This window comes from Megalops cyprinoides, chromosome 1, assembly GCF_013368585.1.
Source record: "Megalops cyprinoides isolate fMegCyp1 chromosome 1, fMegCyp1.pri, whole genome shotgun sequence".
NCBI lineage: Eukaryota > Metazoa > Chordata > Actinopteri > Elopiformes > Megalopidae > Megalops > Megalops cyprinoides.
The window spans coordinates 14,409,903-14,429,411 of record NC_050583.1 but is presented as its reverse complement, the minus strand read 5'-3'; the positions used below and the strand labels follow the sequence as shown (position 1 = coordinate 14,429,411).

The following is a 19,509-nucleotide window of genomic DNA, read 5'->3' as shown; positions in this document are numbered from 1 at the left end:
GTCAATTTTATTAGTAATTGTGTTGTTGATTTGCTTGTTTTTAACATCTCCATAAATTTAACTATCTTCTGTATTTACCCATTTACTGCTCAGGGTATTTCTAGCAATGCATTACATCCAAACGGAGGACTCCAGTTTTCAAAGCCTTTATGAAGCATGTATAACACCTGCATTACCACGGCGTGACCTATTTATTAATCATTCATAACCATGTATACAGGCATTTTGGTCAGAGGCTTTAGGAGGGTCAAGTAATATGTGTTATGTCACATTTGAGCATGTTACATAACGTGTCATGTCACCCTGCCATCCATAATATTACATTTGCTTACAAATGATTCATATGGACATCACGTTAATGTACATGCTTCTTGAAGGCATAAACAACACATATTTTGAGTAAAAATGTGACCGTTTCTCCTGTGGTTTTTTATTGCATGCTGTTCTCTGAGTCATTTAAGCAAAGTTCATGCCTATTGTGGATGAATTATGAGTAAATATCTAACCCTCCCTATTTTTCTTTCTTTCTCTCCCTCTGTTTGTGAAGAGGTGTTCTCAGATGTAGCTGCCTCACCACCCTGCTACAGGTCACAATGCCAGTCTCCAATCCTTCAGAGTAAATCTCCTGCAAGAGGCAGCCTAGGCCCTCACTTTTCCTCCTCATCCAGTCAGCTGGCTGGCACCACCTGGCCCTGCCGCAATTAACCCCCACCCCACCACCCCTCACCTCCCAGCCCCACAGGTTAACAGCCCAATGATCACTGGTGCCATGGGAACAGTGCGAGTCAACAGGTGAGAAATGAATTCACTCACTCATACATCTCCCGAAAAGGTATCATCCTAAGGCCTGTGTCTTAACACTTACACTTACTGACTCAAATATATAAATACTATATGGTGACAAAGGTATACATCGATGTATGGGAGGTAGCAGCGGTCCTGCCCATAAAAGTGAGACTAAACACAAATAATACATGCAAAATACTGCATACTAATTGAAAAATAACAACAATTTTATCACTATCTGGACATGATATATTTAAGGACACATAAAATACACTGACATACTGTGTATGCACTATGTGGGTTGCCTGGGGTGGGGGAGGGGGGGGGGGGGGGTGAAGTGCCCTGGCTCATGTGTAATCCTTAAACCTACAGTCACTGCAATCCCCTACTCTCAATCACATAGGCACACACAAGCATGCAGACACACACACACACACACATACACACATACAGAGATAATCCTTTCCAGAGAAGAGAACCAGGCAGGAGGTAGGTGGATCTGGTAGATGCTGACTAATTCCAGAAAGGCAGAGGTGAGACTGAGAAGTAAAGAGAATGAAAGCCAGCCTTTTGGGACACGCTGTGGATCATGGCCTAATTCTGCCTGTCAGAGCAGTTTTTACTGCGTCAGATGGAGTCTTCCTGTAAATATAACAAATGATACGACTCAGAACAGAACATCTATACTGTTTAGCCTCCCTTTCTCTGCTCCTTGCCTTCTCCTCCTCTTCTTTGATTTCCCCTTAATACATTTTGTCTTTCTCCCTACACACAGGTACAGTATTGTATCAACAGATGAGGAGGGCCTCAAAATCTCCACCCTCGGGCTGCACAATGGCCTCAGCCCTCTGGCACAGCACCAGTACCCCTTGGGCGGGGTTGGGGGAGGGGGTTTAGTAGGTGGAGGAGGAGGTGGAGGAAGTATGGAATTGCTGGGCGTGCCAGGGACAGAGAACAGCTACGGGGGGCGGAAGATCTCGACCACAGGGGCGGGTCGGCTGAGGAGTCGCTTCGTGAAGAAGAACGGGCAGTGCAACGTGGTCTTCGCCAACATGGAGGACAAGCCGCGCCGCTACCTGGCCGACATCTTCACCACCTGCGTGGACATCCGCTGGAGGTACATGCTGCTCATCTTCACCACCGCCTTCCTCATCTCCTGGCTGCTTTTCGGGCTGGTCTTCTGGGGGGTGGCCCTGGCCCACGGGGACTTCGATGTGCACCCAGGCCCAGGCACCTCCTCTGGCGGTAATAGCGCGGGGGGGCAAGGAGGGGGATCCGGCCAGAAGGAAAAGAACAAAGAGTGGAAGCCTTGCATTCTTCACGTGCACAGCTTTGTGGGGGCCTTCCTGTTCTCCATTGAGACCCAGACCACCATAGGGTACGGGTGGCGGTGTGTGACCGAGGAATGCCCCATCGCCGTGGTCACGGTAGTGGTCCAATCCATCGTGGGCTGCATCATCGACTCCTTCATGATCGGCACCATAATGGCCAAGATGGTGCGCCCAAAGAAGAGGGCCCAGACCCTGCTGTTCTCCCACAATGCCGTCATCGCTCTCAGGGATGGTAAACTGTGCCTGATGTGGCGTCTGGGCAATCTGCGCAAGAGTCACATTGTGGAGGCCCACGTCCGCGCCCAGCTCATAAGGCCCTATGTCACAGCGGAGGGAGAGTACATCCCTTTGGAGCAGACTGATATCAACGTTGGCTACGATGAAGGTCTGGACAGGCTCTTCCTAGTGTCTCCTCTAGTCATTGTCCACGAGATCGACGAGCAGAGTCCACTGTACCACATGAGCAAGGCAGACTTGGAAACGGAAGATTTTGAGATAGTGGTGATCCTGGAGGGGATGGTGGAGGCCACAGCCATGACCACCCAGGCCCGCAGCTCATACCTGGCCAGAGAGATCCTGTGGGGCCAAAGGTTTGAGCCCGTGGTTTTCGAGAAGCAGGACCGCTACCTGGTGGACTATTCCCGGTTCCACAAGACATACAAGGTGCCCTCTACACCGCACTGCAGCGCCAGAGAACTCAGCGAAATGGCCAGCCAATCCTCTTCTGCCTCCTCCCGCTCCATGTCTCCTGTCAGCCCCAAAACCTCCCGCCACCTCATGCCCCCGCACTCTCCCAGCGCCTTCTGCTATGAGAATGAGGTTGCCTTGCACTGCGTAGAGGAGGACGATGATGTACAGGGGATTAGAGAGAGAGATGGTGGTGAGGGGGAGGAGAGAACTGTCATTGTAGACTTTCAGGAAAGGTTCCAGGAACAAGCAAGTGACATGTTGTGCGTTTTGGACATGGAAAATCAAACTGAATTTGATAGGCTGCAGTCTACGATTCCTCTGGACCCACTGAGCTACCGGAGGGAGTCTGAAATCTGAGGAGGAGAGACAGTGATACCCCTACTGAATTCCATTACAGACCCAATCAAGATGTTGTACAGAGATAGGTGTTTCTTTTTACTCCCTCCCAACCTAGGTGTCCACGCTCCAAACAAGTTCGTATTGATTCTTTTCCACGTTATTTTTGTCCCATTTTTCCATCTTTCTTCCTTTCTCTACTCACCTTTCCAATTCCCCCTCTCTATCCCCTCATCCTCCTCCCCCAGCTCATAGAAGGGAGACCAAGTGATGTGAATACCAGGTGGAGGAGTGGAGCAAATATACTACCACCTTGCCCCCTTTTTCCCCCGCATGTTCCTTGTTTTTTTCCGTCTCAGGCCTTGTTCCTGAGAGAACAGAGGGAGCACCATCCCCCCCCCCCCCACTGACTGACCAATCAAGCTCAGCAGAAGGTATGAGTCAGGAGAGGGGGTGTGTCAACTGAAGTGTCTTGCTGTCACTATGAAGGTCAAAGCAGATAAGACAGAATGGTGCAGTACTGCGGTATGAGGCATTATGAGCTGCAAGGGATATTTGACAATGTCTCTCTCATGGTTTACCCCCGGGCGCAAACTGTCAGCTAGGACAGTTCATAATAGTCATATCATCTCAGTTTAATGTTGAGGGATTGCTCTGAGATGATGGGACTTTCAATATGCAGAGAAAGGAAGATATAAATTAGCACAAATATCTAACATAGATTTTGTGGAGTGGAGTAGAGCCCCTCCAAAGTTAATATTCAATTAAAGACATTGCAATGAAACTGGAAAGCTATGCATGCTCTGCTGGAGAAACACGATCATGAGCTTATTCTCTGAATCTAAGATAAAACTCAGAAAAACTCTTACAGTACATATGCAGTGCAGTCAAACAAGTGAAAGATGAATACATATAATAGACACTAATGTGTTACATGTATGTAGATGTACTGAGATAATGTCCAGTCAAAGTTCCACTACATGCAATTCTAAACTGGATTTAAGATGGCTATTATAATATTATATATATTATAAACTGCAGGGAACAGAGACAATATGAAGAAGGCAATCTGTTTTCCATACAGATAAGAGAGAGATCATTTTAACAGTTGTTTTTCAGTAAGCCTTTTCCACCAGTGTTGCTTACAGTGTCACATGGAGACACCTATGTTGATACTCTAAGAGTATGAAACATACCAAAATCATAACTACTTTTAGAAAAGATTATGCTGTCCTGCAAGATTTTACTCCCATTCAATGCTGTTTCAATTTTTTTTTTTTTTCAAATTTGAAGATGAAGTACCAAAGCCATGAATTTTCAGGGTGGATTATTTCCGAACATGATTGTACCCACTATTTATTTTTGTGGAGCAGGAGTGGTGGGGTGTGGGGGTTAAAACACAGTTTCCATTTCTGAATTGGCTTCGGATGATGTAAAGTTATTTCTGTTGGAGAGGGCAATTCCCCTACCACTTTCCATCCCAAGAGAAACAACATGAATCTTTTGATTTAAGTGTTTTTCATAGATTGATTAATTTCCTAGTGCATGCTTTACTTTGAATGTGACTACCTTCTATATACAAAAAAGAATACTTTAGCTTTTTATCCTTCTTTTTCTTGTTTATATACTGGGTGTACAGTAATTAAATAAACCTAAAACATAAGAAATGACAAACCTGATACCTCTGTAATTTTGACACATTCTGTGTAGTTAAACTCAAGTACACTCATTCATTTGTTATGTATGTTTTATGAATAGTATAGCTGGTTTATAGTTCTACTTTATGGGGATGTATACCAGAAATGGACAGTGCATCCATTCAATTAAATTGCAGACTTGTTTTTATTTTAATTTTCTGGCTAATTTAATCCATTTTATACCTGCATCTCTTTTTCTTTAAATTTCTTTGTTGTGATTATGCATATGCATTTTGTGTGTTTGTGCGTGTGCACATGTGTGTGTGTGTGTGTGTCTGTGTTTATAGGGTAAATTATTTCAGATAAACAATATCAGAAGTATAACTCTTTCATTTGAAAATACTGTGTCACTACTCAGTATTTAAACATATTCTGCACTAAGATATGTACTTTCTATTTTTATACAAATCCTAAAATAATTTTATATCAATAACATTCTCAAAAATGTGACACGCATGCGAAGACACAGATTATAATTAAAATGCAAACACCATTTAATAAGAACTAGTCAATAGTGAATATGTTCTCTGGTACTCAAGATGTCAGATTAGCATGTGAAATGGTTGCTTTTCCATTACAAATAGAAGGTAGAATAATGTTATTATTACACCGGGAACATGCTCAGTAATGCATACAACATATACAAATGATCTTTAAGAGCAATTTAAAAGAAGGAACTGAACTTGCCAAAAAATCTTATTCCAACAAATCCACAAAACAAGAAGCCAATATAAGTCTTTATGTATGGCAAATGGTTATAATGATTATTTTGTAAATGTAATGGTTTATGTAATTTATTTCAAATGTGATTTGTTTTGTTTTGCAGTGGTTAAGTCTTCCCACTATGAATATGTGACTGTACATATGAATCCTACCTGTATGGAGAAGTTATGTAAAACAAAAACACAAAAAAACTTTCTGCTGGACTTGACCGACTAAGCATGCGTTAGAAACTGCTTGGATTATGAAAAGTGGAGGAATGAGGAATGAGTTAGATGAATAAGCACTTTATCTCTTGTCTATACCTTCTGATGAAAATAATAAATAAATGATTATATAGTAATTGTCTGGAGTATGCTTTTGATGTTTTTGCTTTTTCACTTTTTGCAGTACATTTTGCCATTTATGTTTCTCAGTGTCATCTGATATTGTCATCTCAAATGACATTGATTGTTTGTGATTTAGTGATTAACACAACCACTACTACCTATTATAGGTGCTTCTACAATTACTACAGATACTACTAGTAGTACTGTAATGGCAGCAACATTTTATACAGTTATTATAATATTACATTACAGTATTTCATTTAGCAGATTTAATTTAAAACTGACCTGACATCACTCATTTATAGCCAGAATTAATTGTATTCAATTCCAAAGTTCTACATCTCCATCAAATCTGTAATTCTACCTCCTTCTGCAAGACTTTTCTGGTGGATTGAATTTGAAACGTATGTGTGTGTGTGTGTGTGTGTATGTGTGTGTGTGTGTGTGTGTGTGTGTGTGTGTGTGTACAGGAGGTCAAAGGTGAAGTACCCTCCTGCTGGTGTCCACCTGTTTCCACCTGGTCATGTGATACTTTCCTATTCCCATTGGCTGGTTTGATTTTGGGAAACAGAGAGGCAGGTGGGGAGTGTTCTAGCTCTGTGTGGGAGAAACTGTAATCCCACATGCACCTGTCTCTTTCGGCGCCCAAACTGTCTGCACCGGGCCTACTAACCCACTGACACATCATGTTTCCATTTTCAACAGTGGAGCTGCATACTAATGTTTCACTGCTCTTGTGTTTGAGCAGTTTGAGCTTGTGTTTCAGAACAGAACACACACTAGGAAGTGATTATAATAGGTTATAACATATAACCAATACAAATCACTGCATAGTCAGTAAATGTGATAATAATATAGAAATTGTATATAATTTTATAGCATGCTTGGTGGTAAACCAGTGGAATTGGTTTGATTATAATAATGAACACCACTTCTGAATCCAGGAGAATATACAACAGGAAAATCACTGGCTGGTGTAATATTTTTACAGAATAAATGAAAGTATATTTCCCATGCCAATTCATAAAAAAAATAAAAACACATAAACCAACACTGAGATAAAAGTGACAAAAAGAGGGTAGGGTGGAAGGGTGAGCATTTCAGTACATTTGCATCTTAAATAAATTTCAGTGCATATATGTCTGCTTATAGAGGTATGTGCTGTTTATGTAGGGTTCCAAGTGCCTTAATACAACAATGGGAGATGGATCAGACCAGGGTGAGAGTTGGGGTGAGCCCAAAAAGGAGAGGATCAACACAACTCCTGGAAGGACATTGTGCATGGTACTTTTCTTTTCCAGCTTACTTTTAATTAACCACTTTTGATTATCCCCTTAATTAAATTGCAGAGGTGCACTTGTGTTGTGTAAAGACTCAAGGGGTTCATACAGTACAGTTTTGTTCATTCCTACCGTTAAAATAAAATTGAAGCAGCAGTTTCAATGAGATAAGGCATGACTAGATGTTCTTGTAATTGTCCAAGGCCTTGGTTATTTGAACAACTAATTATTCTATTTTAGCTGAATAAGAATTTGTATTAGCAATACAACCATAATAAATGGGAGAAATTAGTAGATAGACATATGTTAACGAAATTCATTTACATAAGTAAACCTTTTGTTTGTGCATATTTATTTTACATGAGGCCAACAGCAGATATCTTCAAAATGATGCTAAACCAAAATCAGTACATGATTAACAGTAGTAAAATCTAGTATAGATATAGACTTAGTAAAATCTAAATAATTATGCATGTGTGACTCTGAGTTCAAAAATCATGTAGGAATTGTAAGTGCTTGCATTTATCATCACTATAGTTTTTGAATAACTTAGAATGACTTTGCATATAATTCCCCGGTGTGTACGTGTGTGCGTGTGCGTGTGCGTGTGTGTGCAGTGCATCTGTATGAGCGTGTCGGCTGCTCTGGGTGATTGACAGGAAGCAGGTGGCTCTGATACAGGACATCGATTGCACACCACAGCACACTGAGCACAGTCAAAAAAAGAGAGCTGGAGCTACCAAACAGAATGAAGTGTGGGTGCATGTCGAGGCAAGGTATACACATTGCTGTACACGGATTTAACCACTAGATGACTCTGAAGTCTATTCCATTATGCAGGCCCTATTCTCAGTAGCAAGCATGGAGAGCAGGTTCCCTCTTGTGGTAGAGGAGTTACAACACTGATAATCAAGTCAGGACAGGTTGCTTTACTCCTCTGGTAGTGTGTTTAGTCATTTATTATCATTTATTTACTATTTATGTGATGGTATTGTTTGTTTTCCTTTGTTTTAAATCTACAGTAAAATGCCACAGGGTAAACACCAGTATTCCTCTTTCCCATTTCAAGAAATATAAATAAGATTAGACAAGTATTATTCATGAGTCTAGCCGACTGAATACTCTTCAGTCTTAATGAGTAGCATGGAGGGTATTCAGGATTCAAGATATTTTATTGCCATTTGCACAGGTACAGAACAGTACAGGTACATTGGAATTTTTTGTGCGTAGCTCACTGAGTCAGTAATAAAAGTAATAAAAAAAGTAATAAAAACACCGGTAATAAACAATACACACTGTGAATAAATACACACTGTACACACTATATACAAATACACATTATGAATTATTGCACTATTGAATTGAAAATATTGCACAAGCCAAGACAAACCAATGGACTGGAGAAGACTCCGTATGACAGAGACCCGGAAGGTGAGAGGGGGTGAGGTAGTTGAGTACTAAAACCCAGTCCGTAAGGTGCAAGAGTGTAGTGAGGTGTTAAGTGTCCATGGTGTGAGTAAGGTGGGGGGGTGAGGCAATTCCTTCCCGCCTTAAGGTCCTTAGTAATCATTCTGACAGTGGCTGGAAAAAGGCTGTTGTGGAAGCGTGCCTTGTGAGTGGTGATGCTCTCTGGCCTGTGGTGTCTCAGGTTGTATCCTGAGTCCTTCCGCCTGAGCAGAGAGTGAGCTGGGTGGTGTCAATCACTGAGGATGCTCTGTGCTTTTCTCTTACAGCGCTGTGTGTAGAGTGTGTCCATGGAGGGGAGGTCAGAGCCGATGATTCTCTCTACAGTTTTGATGACTCGCTGAAGAGATTTCCTCTCAGGCTGGGCGGTGTTTCCAAACCACACAGTGATGCCGCTGGTGAGAATGCTCTCAACGAGTCCTCTGTAGGCCTGGATGAGGGGTAACATCTGAGTCCGGCCTTCTTCAGCAGCCTGATGAAGTAAAGCTGCTGCTGTGCTTTCTTCACTGTTGTCACAGTGTTTATGGCCCAGCTCAGGTTTTTTTTACATGTGAAGGCCTAGAAACTTCTGGCTGTCAGCCCGCTCCATCTCAGTCCCCTTGATGGTGAGAGGCTGCAGAGGGGGGGCTCTTCTCCTGAAGTCCAGAATGAGTTCTTTGGTTTCCTGTATGCTAAGAACAAGGTCATTGTCCACTCCATAGACAATGATTTTGTTTACCTGTTCCCTGTATGATGACTCATCCCCACCCTTGATGAGGTTGAGGATGGTCGTGTCATCTGCATATTTAATAATGATGTTGTTGTTCAGGGTGGAAACAAGTCATAAGTGTACAGGGCATAGAGTCTGAGGCTGAGGCAGCAGCCCTGGGGGTTTCCTGTGCTGGGGGGTTCTGAAGCGGAGACTCATCTCTTCATTACCATTACATTATTGCCATTTAGCAGACGCACTTATCCAGAGTGACTTACATAGGTTACAATTTCATCCATTTATACAGCTGGATATTTACTGAGGCAATTGTGAGTTATGTACCTTGCCAAGGGTACAGTATCAGTGACCCAGCGAGCAATCAAACCAGCAACCTTTCGGCTACAAGCCCAGCTCCTTACCACTGTGCTACACACCTGCCCCTCCCCATGTAACATGTAAGAGATCGGTGGATGCGTCAGTCCATGTAAACATTGGTCAATTAGCATGTGATCATCCATCCATGTCTCCATTCATTAATCTATATGTCAGAATATACAGTCAGTTCACTGTGTTGGGTATCAATGACAGTCACCCGGTGTCATTCAGCCAGTCAGCCAATGTCACAGTCATTCAGTGAATTTTGCCATTCAGGCATTCAGTCAACAGCTCAGTCCAGGAGATGGTTGTGAAAGTCTGTCATTTGCTGTGACACATGACTCATGCCCATGTATGTATAATGCCAGTGGATTTCAGTGTTAAAGCCAAGCCTTGGGTCTTTTGGTCAGTAAGAGAGTGCATCAGTCCAGAGACAGGCTTTGGGATACCAGTAAATGTGTAATTGGTCAGGGAGTCAGTCAGCGAATGTCGATTGAACAGCTATCAGCCCATTGCTGCGTATTATTTTGTCTGGACACAAAAATCCCCACCCGATTTCCATCTCTCTATTTATTCCCCCTTTCCCATAATCAGATCAGTCGGTCCTCTTCACTGTAATCAAATTAAAAACCATTCCCGTTGTCTCCTAATGAGCTACTTCCCCTCCTCACCCTTCATCGCCATCCTCCTCCTCTCTAATCGAAAAAAAAAAAACCTCCTCTGGAATTCTTACACCGCCACATTCCGACAGTATCGACAATAACAGCGAGCTGTCAGACCCTCAGTGACCTTTTCCAGAAGTGCTGGGCATATTTGGCAGAAAGCAAAGATTATGGGGGGGGGTGCAATTTACAGCCCCCACCCCAGGGCTATGAGCTTTACTGGCGAATGTATGCATTTAGAGGGGTGGTAAAAAAAGGGGGTGGGCTGCAGAGTGACCACTAATGTGGTTTTGGGTCTCATAATGACCTATTGTGCATTGTCCAGCTGAGAAACCCATCATTCTCAACAGAGGCCCATTGTGTCGTGCTGACTGCCCACTGCAATGCAAAACAGGAGATGCATCTCTCTCTCTCTCTCTCTTTCTCTGTCCCGCATCTTCAGTCTTTCCCTTCCTCCTCTCCTTCCTGTTTTCTTTCTTACTTTGGCTCCTTTTTCAGTTTTCCCCCTATGTTTTCACCCTGTACATCTCCCAGCCTCTCCGTCTCATCGTCCTGTCTGCATCTATTCTTCCACCTACATCTTGTCTGTCTCTCTGCTTGTCGGTCTTTCTCACTCTCTTCATGTCATTTGTTTTTCTTACTTGTTTAACCGTTTCTGTCCTTCTCCCACCTCTCTCTCCCTCTGCCGGTCTCTGACAACACAGCTGGAGGAACAGTTTAACAGATTCTGAACGGGTTCAATTGAGAGAAAATATTTAAACATTAAATGTAGTGTTATCTCTGTCCTTCTATCTCTCTTTATCACAAAGTTGATACTGTGTGCAAAAAGCATTGTCTCTGGTATCTTTACTGCTCATTCTAGGAAAAACTATATTAACACTTACCATATATCCTACAGAAAATTAATATTCTGATTAATAACCTTTCAGTAAGAAATAAGTCTTTAGGAGGGTGTCTGCTACATCAGGTACATGCACTAAAATGCCAGAGGAAAAAGAACCAACAAAATACAGGGTATGTCTGCTACAGGACTTTAAAATCAATACGAATCACATTTTGTCCTCCATATCTCCTCCTCTAACATACCAAATCCGGACACGTTAGTGCTGGAAACATGCTCTGCCAAATCAATTTGCTCCTCAACATGACTGTAGGGAGTCAGATCACTTGGGGAAAGGAGTACAATTTCCACACTCTTTTTCACTCAAAACCTGACATCTGAATGGGCCTGAGCTCGGTTTGGGCCTATAAAGTCAACATTAAATGCGACTGCCACTCTGATCCCTCCATCCTTCCCTGTACTGCCATGTAAGTAGTTTGCCAACATCTGGCTTTGTTAGACTGAATAAATAAAATAAAAAGGAATCATTTAGCCGTGAAACATCAAGCTGTTGTCATGGAGATACTACAGATACTCTGGGCTGTAGATGAGCTGGACGCATCAGTTCGGAGGAGCAGTTATGAGGCCTACAGAACTGTTTGTGACCAGATCCTGAATGTCACTGTTTGGCTAATACTAAAATAATCTAAATATACGTTATATTCAGACATCTCCATTAAGCTTTCTATTTAATTTGCCAGTTATTTTATACAGTGAACGCCCAGGGTTAGGACCAGAAGTGTATCAAAAAGTTCCGTGTGTTCCAGACATGTCTGTGAGTGTGAAACTGGTAACCAGCTTCATCAGTTCAGGCTAAAGGACATCCAATGTCATTATAAAGTTATTGACACAGTAGTTGTGTGCAAACAAAGTGAATTTACTTGTCTTAAAACTGTATGTGGTATGCCCCTCTGTCATTCTGTGTATCACACCATGTGTGTTTCTCTTTGTGTGTGTGTGTGTGTGTGTGTGTGTGTGTTTCTGCACTGACAGTTGACGAGAATCTCTGTCATTAATAATTAAATATGGGAAGGATTTGGGCAATATTTTAGTGAAAATGTACTATGCTGCAAAGCTGTGTGTCAGATGCAAAAAGTACTTTGGTCTGTATCTGTGACTGTTGACTTCCCAGTAATGATTGTCTCATGTGAAAATCATTCAGTATTTCAGCTGTGCTTTTGAATGTTCACTTCAATATTTATCACCTGTGTCATATATTTATTGTATGTCTGAACATATTTTTGACTGTAGATCTGTCTGTAGGTGCAAGTGTCTGTGCAGTGTATGTGGTATGGCTATGGCCTGTGTCCGTCTGCCTGTTTGACTGTCAGTCTGTATGTGTTTGTCTGTTTGTGTGTGTGCGTTCCTGTATGCATCCTTCCATGTGTGTACATACATGTGTGTGTCTTTCTGTCAGTCTGTGTGTGTGTGTGTGTGTGTGTGTGTGTGTGTGTGCGCGTGTGTGTGTGTGTGAATGGGTTTCAGTGTGCACGTCATGTGTGGTGGCCGTGTGTAAATCTGTGGTTGAACGAGTGCAACTATCTGTGTGACCCAGGGAGCAGCTGTGGGTCCGGTGTTTGAACCCGGGCTCACATGGGCACAGTGCGGGGAGGACCGCAGGGGAGAGAGAGGGAGAGAGCTGCTGACGACCCCCCACCTCTCTCTTCCTTTCATCTCCCTCTCCCTGCCGCCAACAACAGACTCTTTCATTCGGGCATCTCTGTGGCCGCCCTCAGACCCCTCAGGCCCCCTCCCTTTCATGGTGCCTAATTAAATGTTCTGAGAAAAACTCATGATTGGAAAGTGACTCTCTTTTTCTGTTTTCCAGATCCCCTTCACATCCATTCTACTTTTTTTCTGTTTTTTTCCCCATCAAAGCAACATCTGGTCAAACCTTTGCTGCTGTCACATAGAGGAGAAAAGAAGGGGGATATAGTTCCGTCCCCCACTGCTACAATGCTGCTAACTGGTGGCAACCAAAACATGTTGCAGTCCAAAACCTCACATTGCCTTGGAACAGGTTAAAACCTGGAACTTGATCACTTTAGGAAATTACACCCGGCCAGATAATCTCTTCACTGGCTGTAGAAATTAGAGACAGAAGCTGGCCATTGGCAGGCTTGCCGTTCACACGGCTCTTAATGTGGGGATATGGAAAGACAAAGTTAAACCAGAACACTGGAGCAAAACAGATTGTAGTCATCGTGAGACATAAAATACTACTTGCAACAGTAATGGCTTCTACCGTTTCAACCCATACACCAAGAAAGAAACAGATTCATACAGAGACAGTGAAGCTGAGAGAGAGTAAGGGTGTATGCACGGAGATGGAGAAAGAGAGAAAACGTTAGAGAAAGATGCAAAGAGTAAGAAACAGACAGAATGGGCACTTGTTGAGGTAGGGGTTCTCTGTTGTGGTACTGAGGGCTTATAGCGTGTCCACATCACCTACTTGCATGCTATAGCTTCATTCAGGCACAGAGGAGCCTGCCTCTCATAATAAGTGTCTCTGCAGCTTTACATTTCATTCTTACTCTCAACCGAACCAAAGTGAAATGTAAGTGCATGAGTGAGCAAAAGAACAAGTCTTGATTTAAAAATCTACTGGGTTTGGACTAACCTCGCCCTACTACAAAATAACCCCTTATAGGTTACGTTACATTATAGTTGCTTAGCGGACTCATTTCTAGAGTGACTTACATGCCTTCATGTTAACCATTTATCCGGTTGGATAATTACTGATGAAATTTGGGTTAAGTGCCTTGCTCAAGGGTATGCACCAGTGGGGAGTTGAACCAGAAACCTTCGGGTTATGAGCCCTGTTCCTTAGCACTGCTGAATCATTAGTTAATCACACCAATCATATTTAAAACTTCTACCCTCTCCAGAGAGTATCTAAAAGGACATTTGGAATAAACGAGTATTTAGATGTGTGCCTTTTGGTCCCGGGAGTTCATACAGTTATATACACCAGTATAATGATAGCATAAATTGTTTCTTACATCTAACTAAACACTTTCCCTAGGTTCATTTTATGATTTAACCACACTTAACACCTGCAATAAAGCATAATATAAGACAGTACTGTATTAATCCAAAAAGGAAATTGCTTTCCCAACAGTCAAGCATGTGGGAAAACAGAAGCACACAACATAAAACAACAGAACAATAAAAAAATAGCTACCATGTATTCATACACGTGAGAGCAAAATGTTTGAGTAATATGAGTAATATGTTTAAGTAATATGCGCTCAGTTAACATTAAATTTTGTTAGATTATTACACATCATCACAAATTCAGTAGTCACCATAATTAGCATAAGTATTGCATACAATGTAAAAGTAAATGTAATACTAATTACTTAAACATTGAGAAAAAGAAAGCTCATTATCAAAGTTATATTAGCAGCTAGATTGAATAACCCCACATACACTGGAAATTGTAATGCCAAAAATGAAGAAAAAGGTTGGTATGTATGCCTGGTTCAGCAGTAGGCAAAGCAACTACCTCATCACAAAAATCAACATTGCAAAAATAACTGCCCCATTTTTAAATCACACTTGTCAAAAAGATTAATAAGTAAGTGGTACTCAATAACAAATAACACATGGGATACCATTACTCTTCCCTGGAGCAGTGGGGATGACCCCATTGAGATCAGGTGAGAGCTTCTATGATTAGGACTGTGTCAAGTTCAAAAAATTCATGCTCGGAAACGCAATACCTTCATTTGAACTGAAAAGACATTCCCGCTTCATGCGCTACATTTGCATCAATGTCTCTGTTCTGTTCTACAAAATAAACAGGCAGAACCACAGGGAAAACAACAAGAAACATCTCTATGAATCTCTATAAAATTTACATCAAGAAAGGTTCAGAAAAAACACCACCTTTTTAGCAAGCTGGGGTGTTTAGATTACGTGTTGCCTTTCTGGCTGTGTGTGGTTTATCAAATCAAAGCCTTGTGATTTAATTAAAGTAAATGCCTGGACAGTGACTGGCAATGACCCTTCACTTGCAGCTCTCTGCTTTCAACTGAGTCTGCAGTTCTGGTTATTGGATTTCACTTAAATTAGAATAAACCTCACGGGTGTAGGTGCAACCGTTAGAGACCCCACTCCCAAGTCTGCCCCCACTGCTTTAACGTATCCCTTAAACAGTTAGTCATGCTATTGTGAGGCAAAAGTGTGGCATAGCTGTTAGGGAATGGTGATTATGTTGATGAAGCTGCCGGTTCAGATTCAAAGAAAGAACTGACTTCAATATGCAAAAATATAAAGTGATAAAATATAAGGACTCAGTAATTGTTAGCAATTGGCATCCTGGATCAGGACATTGGTATAGAATGTATTGTGGTTCACATTTGTCCTACTTCCCTGTGTAGCCTCAGTCTTGCTGACACTGTACATAGAGCACCTTGCAATGCTTCAGTACTTTTGCACACATTCTGCAACCTATTTATAAAGCTTGGTTTTACCAGAGCATCAGCAGTGAAGTAATTTGCTCAAATAGAAAACAACAGTGTCCCAATCAGGACACAGTCCCATGGCCTTGGGGTACAAAGACAAGGGCTCAAACCTCAGGTCCACACTTCTGCCCCGATCGTTTGTCTAGCACACTGTGTTGGGATCCAGGACACTTGTGTTGTGCCATCTCCTTGACAACATCAGCAGCTGAATGCCACAAGCGCTGGAAAGAGCAGGAGAGGGACTCACATTGCGCTCATGTGATGTCGCGTAACCGCTCGGAGAGCACTGATCAGAGATCAGCGTGGCCGAGGAGAGCAGGGACCTGGGGGAGGGGTTTGGAATGCGACCGCTATCTACGCAGGGCCATCGAGTCCCCTTGACCGCTTGAAGGCACGCTAATGACTAAAGGGTCACGAGGATCATGGCGAGTGGGCGGTTACGAAATGGGGGGGATGTCAGCATCAACTTGAATTTTAAAGCGCTCCTAGGAATGTCAGACGCACATTCGCGCAGACAGGGTCACCCACGCAAAACCCCTGTACTCGACAAGAGTCAAAAGTCTTTTATCAGTGCAGCTGTTGACGTCTTTCTTCCCCCTCTCAACACTGGGAGTTAGAGTGTCAGTCACACTTCAAAGCTCTATCCTCTCTAGATCATTTTTGGTGCCATTTTTTTTCCTCCACAAAATCACATCTGACCTAGACAAATCAGGCTGTCCCAGCATTAGGCTGAATGTATTGGCCAGACACAGAACTAACATTACATTACATTATTGGCATCTAGCAAATGCTCTTGTCCAGAGTGACTTACGTAGGTTACAATTTTTAATATTACCCATTTATTCAGCTGGACATTTATGAGGCAATTATGGGTTAAGTACCTTGCCCAAGGGTACAACAGCAGTTCCCCAGTGGGGAATTGAACCTGCAGCCTTTCAGCTAAGAGTCCTGCTCCATACCACTATGCTACACTGCTGCCCTAAAGTAACAGTTTAACTTCTTTCGAATCAAAACCAGTGTACAGTCACACGTTGCGGTCAGAGTCACTTCGATCACACCCCTGCAAATTGGCCCCTCCTCAAACCTCTGTTCACCTCTTCTCCCCTGTTGTAATTGGTTTGGAACATCCTTAACACTAAATAAGAGACTTGTGACTCCTTATTTCCTTATCTGTCCTCCTTGTTTCTCTCTCCCTCTCTGAGCTCATATTCCCTATTTCTGCACCATATAGCCCCCAGGATGTGTGCAAATGCTGAAGCTGTGTACATGCAGAACAGACAAAACCAGGGGAAAGATTCACAGGGCTGCTAGCTCCTTCTGATGACACCTATTATTCAGTGGCTGTATTCCAGGAAACAGCCTGTCACAGACATAAAGGCTACCATTCTGTCTTTTTAAAAAATGTGATTTTCTACATCTCATGGGAAATTGCTCAAGCTCCCCAACCCTTTGTGTCTTTTTCTCATTATCATTTATTTGTCATCACTAAATCTTCCTCTTTCTCCTTCACTCACATTCTCTGGCAAATAACCCTCCAGCTGTAACTTCGGATGCGTGAAATCTTAGTGAAACACAACGAAGACCAAAAGACGTCTCACCATTCAATGAAACTACCTTACAAAGCACACATAAACACAGACACAGATACACACACACACACACAAACACTAACCATATAATTCATATCTAGTATAATATGTGATTAAAATGGGTAGCACGGGAACATATTTCTTCACACAGGGATGACTACAGCTCATGGGCCTAATCTTTCTTTAAAAAGAAACTATAATTCCAGCTGCATACAGATACAACTAGCAACTAGTGCTGATGTCACCCATACAAGAGGTATGCAGCAGAACCTGACTCTGCTACAGAATTATTGTCAGAACAGGGCCGTCATTTCACTACTAGACCCTGCAATGTCAAGAGCTGAGTCAATAGAGCTGGAGGAGAAAGTCTGGATGCTCACTACACGAACCCCCCCACTCTCACAACAGCACCATTCCAACACAGACTTTTTAGGGTCCACAAAATTATACCACAATATAAGCAAAATTACATTCCCTACCGAGACATGTGCAAGAGCACAGACTAAATTTGAAAGCTATCAAACCCGGAAAACCGTGGTGGATTATACATCTTCGGTGAAGGATACAAAGACAATAGACATTATGATGAAGTAAAAACTATGTGAGCTCGGCCTGACAGTTCAAGCTGGCTGATGCAGTAGATTCTGACTACCTCAGTGAGAGGACAGGCTGTGCCCACACACTGAAGCTTCGAGACAGAACTGCACTTCATCACAAAATGTGAAAAGTACAGACACATTTCTCAAAAAGAACACACGTACCCACAATTCCCTGTCTGTCAGAACACAGATAAATAAATAGCCTACCATCCTGTGGGAGGTACTCTGGATTGCTGCCCTGGTTTCCTACATGGTGCTGTAGCAGCCAGCAATGGTGTGCATAATAGCAAAGGAGAAAATAGCACTTCATACTTTCTTCACATTATACCTCGAAAATAACTTTTTTTTTCCTAATTTTATTTTTTAAATCTTTTATCCTAGGATTATTACTTGCTAATGTAAGTTATATGAAGCAGGTACTACTTTATTTTTGTTTCGCTGTATTAGTCTTCTGTTACTGAGATGCTTTAGCTACAGAAATGAGTGTTTTTCATGCAAATAAATTGATTTGAATTGTACTGAATAAAACTGAACTGGTCTGAACTCAGCAAGTGTGAAAGTAAGAGTGGGAGAGAGAGAAGGAATAATATGAAGGAGAGTGGGAGAATTCTGAAAAAAGAGAAATGGTAGCAATAAAATATATCTCTTTTGGCTTGAGACAAAATACTGAATTGCATAAACTGAAATTGCACAATGTGTGTAAAGATAAACACAATGCACAGCAATGCTGCCAAAAAGCACAGACAGGTGTCTTATGATAAACAACTCACATAGATGAAGGAACAAGAAAAAAGAGCAGTCAGGTCAGTTAAAACTGAGTGCTATGTTATATTTAAAATGTGAACACGGGAGTTCACGATTCTGTGGTAAATAACATTTACTACATTGATGGGCATATAAAGCCTTATTGCTCACTAATAGCTAAAATACTTTCAACAATATTGAAACTGAACAAGTACACCTTTGTCATTGTTACTCAGAATCAGACTTTCGGCTACATGTCTACTGTTTACTCACAGTGTACTTCAATACATAGAAAGACAATATGGCATCCACATTACTTTATTGTCTTACCCCTATAAACTTAAGGATAAATCTGATTGAAATTAAAAAACAGAAAAGACAGTCATAGTTCTGTGGAAGGTAAACCAAGTAGGTGGATAGATGACTAAGAAAGAAAATAATCAAGAAAGTTAAAGAGTGAAAAATCCCTCAACAACCATCAAGCATTACCATAAGTCTGAATGGTATGAATATGTTGATTGATGATCTAGAGCAAGCGAAGGTCACAGGTGTGTACTGAAATCAAATACTGCACAGTTCAACATAATTTGGGAGACCTCATTTTTCCATAATGGTAAATGGCAAAGTGAAGCATTGAAGCGTAATATGTGCAGAAAGTGTGCTGCGACTCTCCATCCACCACCCTCACGCACACACACACACACACACACACTCATGGTTTAGCCCCCCACCCTCCTATCAGTTTCCTTTAGATGTACCCAACACACAATTGAAGTAACTGGATTCTTCCCTTCGACCAGCCAATGTAGATATGAACCACGTTATACAATAGGGCATTCATGATGCTTTGCAATGCTGTGATCCCTCCCT

General features: G+C 42.1%; 1 protein-coding gene across 1 annotated transcript; it reads left to right on the top strand.

Annotated features, from left to right (window-relative positions):
- The first annotated feature begins 742 nt into the window (after window positions 1-742).
- On the top strand, window positions 743-3,538 carry LOC118780716 (ATP-sensitive inward rectifier potassium channel 12-like). Its single transcript, XM_036533374.1, has 2 exons — window positions 743-792; window positions 1,562-3,538. Exons 1-2 carry the CDS (start codon window positions 755-757, stop codon window positions 3,162-3,164), a joined length of 1,641 nt encoding a protein of 546 aa, XP_036389267.1. The 5' UTR covers window positions 743-754; the 3' UTR covers window positions 3,165-3,538.
- The last annotated feature ends 15,971 nt before the right edge of the window (window positions 3,539-19,509 follow it).

Bases quoted from the DNA above. Each gene is read 5' to 3' on its own strand.
- LOC118780716 (XM_036533374.1), top strand. From the start codon at position 755: ATGATCACTGGTGCCATGGGAACAGTGCGAGTCAACAG. The intron at 793-1,561 runs GTGAGAAATGAA...CCCTACACACAG, and splicing joins GGAACAGTGCGAGTCAACAG to GTACAGTATTGTATCAACAG.